Source organism: Chiloscyllium plagiosum, chromosome 9, assembly GCF_004010195.1.
Source record: "Chiloscyllium plagiosum isolate BGI_BamShark_2017 chromosome 9, ASM401019v2, whole genome shotgun sequence".
Taxonomy (NCBI): Eukaryota; Metazoa; Chordata; class Chondrichthyes; order Orectolobiformes; family Hemiscylliidae; genus Chiloscyllium; species Chiloscyllium plagiosum.
Genome location: NC_057718.1, coordinates 105,257,104 through 105,263,103, shown reverse-complemented (window position 1 = coordinate 105,263,103; position 6,000 = coordinate 105,257,104). Strand labels below are relative to the sequence as shown.

At 39.8% G+C, this 6,000-nt stretch overlaps 1 protein-coding gene across 3 annotated transcripts in view; it reads left to right on the top strand.

Moving 5' to 3' along the window:
- The window catches only part of ugp2b (UDP-glucose pyrophosphorylase 2b), a 58,358-nt gene that overhangs the window by 21,940 nt on the left and 30,418 nt on the right, over positions 1-6,000 (top strand). For all 3 annotated transcript variants that reach the window (XM_043696712.1, XM_043696714.1, XM_043696713.1), the window contains exon 3: positions 3,474-3,581. In XM_043696712.1, coding sequence (XP_043552647.1) covers positions 3,474-3,581 — 108 coding nt within the window. The remainder of the gene's footprint in view (positions 1-3,473; positions 3,582-6,000) is intronic.

Below are 6,000 nucleotides of genomic sequence, written 5' to 3'. Positions count from 1 at the left end.
TAGGCGGATGATGAGGCGTTCTTCCTCCAACCGTTGTTTCGCTGTGGTCTGACGATGGAGGGGTCCAAAGACCTGCATATCCTTGGTGGAGTGGGAGGGGGAATTGAAATGTTGAGCTACAGGGTGGTTGGGTTGGTTGGTCCGGGTGTCCCAGAGGTGTTCCCTGAAACGCTCCGCAAGTAGGCGGCCCGTCTCCCCAAGTCGATTCTCCTGTTCCCTAGATGCTGCCTGACCTGCGCTTTTCCAGCAACACATTTCCATCTCTGATCTCCAGCATCTGCAGACCTCACTTTCTCCTCAAAGATAGGATAGTGAAGAAGGCGTTTGGTATGCTTTCCTTTATTGGTCAGAGTATTGAGTACAGGAGTTGGGAGGTCATGTTGCGGCTGTACAAAACATTGGTTAGGCCACTGTTGGAATATTGCGTGCAATTCTGGTCTCCTTCCTATTGGAAAGATGTTGTGAAACTTGAAAGGGTTCAGAAAAGATTGACAAGGATGTTGCCAGTGTTGGAGGATTTGAGATACAAGGAGAGGCTGAACAGGCTGGGGCTGTTTTCCCTGGAGCGTTGGAGCCTGAAGGGTGACCTTATAGAGGTTTACAAAATTATGAGGGGCATGGATAGGATAAATAGACAAAATCTTTTCCCTAGGATCGGGGAGTCGAGAACTAGAGGACATAGGTTTAGGGTGAGAGGGGAAAGATATAAAAGAGACTTAAGGGTCAACGTTTTCACACACAGGGTGGTACGTGTAAGGAATGAGCTGCCAGAGGAAGTGGTGGAGGCTGGTACAATTGCAACATTTAAGAGGCATTTGGATGGGTATATGAATAGGAAGGGTTTGGAGGGATATGGGCCGGGTGCTATAAGGTGGGACTAGATTGGGTTGGGATATCTGGTCGGCATGGACAAGTTGGACTGAAGGATCTGTTTCCATGCTGTACATCTCTATGACTCTATGTGAAAGGGAAGTCCTATATTTGAGAAAAGATACACTGGCATTGAGGCAGTTCCAAAGAGATTCATGGGGCTGATTCCTGAGATGAAGGAGTTAACTCAGCAAGAATGGCTAAACAAATGAAGAGTTTAGAAGAATGGGGGAATGTTCCATAGATTTCAATGTATTGGAATTATTTGAGGAAGCAACAATTGCTGTGTGCAAAGGGGAACTGGTTGATGTACTTTTGGTGCCCCGTCAAATTTTATTGTGGAAAACAAAAGCCCCGAGTGTAGTGGGTACCATATTGGCATGGATAGCAGATTGACTGACAAGAAGCAGCAAATGGTAATTGTTTTGGTTGGAAAGATTGTGCAGGTTAGTTAGGTGGATTGTCCATGAGAGTGATTTGCCATATGGATCAGTGCTGGGCCTTCACTTTTTACAATTTATAAATCTGTTGATGAAGGGAGCAAAAAAGGAACTTTTCTAAAGAAGAGATAAGGAGGCTGCAGAGGAAAATAGGTGAGTGGGCAAAAATCTGGCAAATGGACAATAATGTGGGAAAATGTGAAATTATTAATTTTGGCAAGAATAATAGGAAGTTTATTTAACAGGTGATAAAATTTATAGCTGATCTGGAGGGATCTGGGTGACCTTGTTGATCAGTTACAATAGATTAACATGCAGGTACAGCAAGCAAATAGGAAACCTAATAGAATGTTACCATTTATTGTGAGGAAAATTGAATGCAAATTATGGAGATCGTATCTGCAGTGGTGAGACCATAGCTGGAGTACTGTGCCCAGTTATTTAAGGAAATATGCAAATAAGGTGTGAGTAGCTCAGTGAAGGTTGACTACATTAATAATTGGAATGGGTAGATTGTCTGTCTAATAAGGAAAAGTTGGGGAGGCTAGATTTGAATTATTTAGAGTTTAGGAGAATACGAGGTGATTTGATACAAGCTCCTTGGATCTTGACAGAATAATATGGAAAGGATGTTTCCTGTTGTAGGAAAATAATGTCGGACATTGAATCACTGCTTAAGAATAAGGGGTTAGCCATTTATGACAGTGGTAAGGATAATTTTTTCTGCATGTTAAGAGTTTTTAAAAGTCTTACTTATAGTGGAAAAAAAAGTCTGAATATTAAGACAGGTAAATTCGTTCTTATCAGCAAGGCGATGAAAGGTATGGAGGGGTGTCAGGGTCGGTATGGATGCTATAATGTACAGTATTCAGATTGGTTGCAATCTGATTGAATGGCTCAGCAGTCTTGAGGCACTGAGTAACCTACTTTGCTCTTAATTTAACTTGGAAGGCTGTATGGGTCCTTGAGAGGGTAGCACAGGAGATTTATTGGTATGGTTCCAGGAATGTGGGGTTATTGAAATGGTTAAATTAGAAGACTAGAATGGTTCACTTTGGACCAGAGAAGATTAAGATTAGGGGACACATGTTCATGGTTTTGTGCAAGAGATGCAAGGAGAGAGGGATAAACAGCTTATTTACCCAGTGAGAGGTAATGACTGGCAACCTGCTGCCTCCACCAAAAAAAAACATAATGTCGAAGCAACAGTAGTCAGCATTTTCACAAGACAACAGAATGGCTCTTAAATGAAATACAGTTGTGTGACTAAAGGGATCAAGCAGTGGGGTGGACTGACTGGATTGATCTATGGGAAACCTGCATGCATTCAATATGTTGAATGACTGACATGTACCATAATGATTTTGTACTGTGTTAAGTTTTAGATGAGTGTACTTTATACTATTATCAATCATTCAGATTTGAAATGGTGGTACTATCCAATCAGTAGGCACATCTGTTGAATAACTGGTGACATTCAAAACCTTTTGTCTTAAAGCACCTGTTTATCATTTTAAAACAAATTAGTGTGCTAGTTTCAGCCCCTTCTTGTCACCCTCTTCTATCAAAGAATTAGAGGGCAGTGAGCATGTCAAGAGATCAACAGTTCTGTATTATATATTTAAAGGGTTCAGAGAATCACTACAGGGTGGAAGCAGGCCATTTAGCCCACACCACCGCTCTGAAGAGTATCCCTTCTAGGACTTACCCTATCCCTGTAACCCTGTATTTCCCATGGAAAATCTACCTAACCTGCACATCTTTGGACTGTGGAAGGAAACCAGAGCACCCAGAGGAAATCCACGCAGACACAGGGAGAATGTGCAAATTCCACATAGACTGTTGTCTGAGGCTGGAATCGAACCTAAGTCTCTGGTGCTGAGGCACAACAGTGGAAGCACCACTGAACTGTTTTCACAATGAGGAGACATTCAGCCCATCGTGTCTGTGCTGGATCTCTGTTGGAATAATTTACTTAGTATCATACTCCTGCTTTCATCCTGTAACCCTATATATTCTTCCTTTTCTGAAAACAATTTGGTTCTCTTGGAATTGAGCTTGCTTCCTTTACAATGTTGCAAAATTGTTATGCAGTATTTGTGGTATAGTATGTCTGTCACATTAAAATTGAAAATGTTTAATAATAATTGTTTTGTATTTAAGCAAATGAAGAAAGATATCGAGGGATTTCAGAAATTGTTTCGAAGCTTGCTGCAGAGGAGAGGTCCTTCAGTAGAATGGGAGAAGATCCAAAAAGCACCTGAAGATTCCGTAAGTTCTGTGCATACAGTAGAATTGTAGACTGCAACAGCAAAAATGAGTATGTAGGATAGAGTATGATCAATATGAAAATGATGAAAACCATATAACTGAAATATTTTCAGTCTTGTAGTTTGAATTTAATCTCTGTGATGAATAGGAATTTAATATAACCTTGATAAAAAAATTCTGGTCTCCCTTCTGTAGGAACAATGTTGTGAAATTTGAAAGGGTTCAGAAAAGATTTACAAGGATGTTGGAGGGTTTGAGCTATAGGGAAAGGCTGAATAGGCTAGGGCTATTTTTCCCTTGAGTGTCAGAGGCTGAGGTGTGATGTTATGGATTTTTAAAAACATGAGGGGCATAGGGTGAATGCACAAACGTCTTTTCCTCAGGGTACTGGAGTCAAAAATTAGAGGGTATAGTTTAAGGTGAGAGGGGAAAGATTTAAGAGACCTTTTTCATGCAGTGTGTGGTGCATGTACTGGAATGAACTTCCACAGGAAGTGGTGGAGGTTGGTACAATTACAATATTTAAAAGGCATCAGCATGGGTACTTGAATTTGAGAGGTTTACAGGGATGTGGGCTAAATGCTGGCAAATTGGACTAGATTAATTTAGGATGTCTGGTTGGTATGGATGAGTTGGACCAAAGGGTCTGTTTCCTTGCTGTGTCAGAGCATGAATGTTGATCAAGGGGAATAGATGTTATCTTCATTTGGGAGAATAAACCATTTCTTGTTGGCTTATTGGTGCAAAGTTATAATTTAGTAATGAAAAGAGTATGACTTAAGTTCACATTTATCTTTTTTATATATTTATGTTTTATTAGAAGTATAAATTGTTTTTTGCCCTTGATCTAATTTTAGAATTAGAATAGGAAGGACGAGGTAATTGTTATCCAATTCATTATTTTAGCTTATTACCTTTTTCATGAGCCTTTATGATTGCTACAACTCAACATATTCGTTGTGATTAGCTTGATTTTACCACTTCAAGTGCCTACCTTATTACTGTTTTCATTTAAAGCTGTGCAATTCCATCTATCTTGTTACATGTTCAGTTTTGTCTTTGCAGCAATTGGCAGTCCTATCTACAAATGCCCCTTGATCAGACAATGTATTTTTCTTCATCCAAGAAAACACAGCAGAGTGAACAAAGCAAAAAAGCTTACCAGAATGTTGCCTGGCTTGGAGGGTATTAGCTATGTGGAGAGATTGGGCAGACTTGATTTGTTTTTACTTGGATGTCAGTAGCTGAGGGGTGACCTAATAGTTTACAAAATTGAAGGGCATGGATGAAATGGACAGTCTGAGATTCTTTCCCAGGATAGAAATTACCTTAAGTCTATACTCCCTTGTAAAAGAGGGGGGAATTTAAAGGTGATGTGAGAAGTAAGTTTTTTTTTCCACACAGGTGGTAAATGTATGGAATGTGCTGCCAGAGGAGGTGGTAGAGGCAGATACAATAAGATGCTTCCAGCACCTTACAAAATATATGAAAAAGCAGACAATAGAGGGATATAGACCACATTGAGGCAAAAGGATTTTAATTTAGAAATGTGTTGTGTGTTGGCGCAGGCTTGGTGGGATGGAGTGCCTGTTCCTGTGCTTCATTGTTCTTAGTAAAAAAAAAAGAAAATGCTTTTCCAGTTGCCTGTGAGTGGTTCTGATGAAATTATGAAAAGTGAAGTTCTTCTGATGGGGGAGAAAAGAGGAGGAGTTATATTCTACTTAAATATTCATTTGTGATGTTCAAACCACTTAACCAGCCATACGGTGACTAAAGTAAACTTGTAACAAAAGATTTGCATTTTAATTTTGACCAAAAATTAATTTGACTGTTGAACTAGCCATTCATTCTCTTCACCCCACACCCTGCTGCAGCAACAACCAGTTCCAACTGGTTGTAAGAATAAATGTATTGAGGTTGCCACTGTGGTTGAGCGAATTTGGTGCTTAAACCAGAAAGGCAGAGAAAATTTTACTCTCTCTCTGCCGGGTTACTTAATGGTGCAGGGTTGTGACATGATCATCAGGAATTCCTATATCTGCTCGCAATCCAGAGAATTTGTTTTTAGTGTATATATTTGGGAATTTATTAAGTGCTGCTAGTGACCATATTCAGATCACAAATTAAGAATGACCACTAGATGTGATACTCAAAATAGAAGAAATATATGGAAGGCATGAGTTTCTCCTTAACTATTGGCAGTCCCTATCAGTTTGTCCTCTTTTCCTCAGATTCCCACTCTCCTCTTCTAGTTTGATCAGAGAGCAGCTTTAAGAATAAGATAATGAGAGTTTAGAGACTGTATGTTCCAGTTGGTATGAAGGGCAAGGTTGGATGACTAGAGAAATTGATACTTCATTCAACATAAAGAAAAAGGCATATAGACAAGCTGGTATAGACAAGCTGGGATTAAATGAAT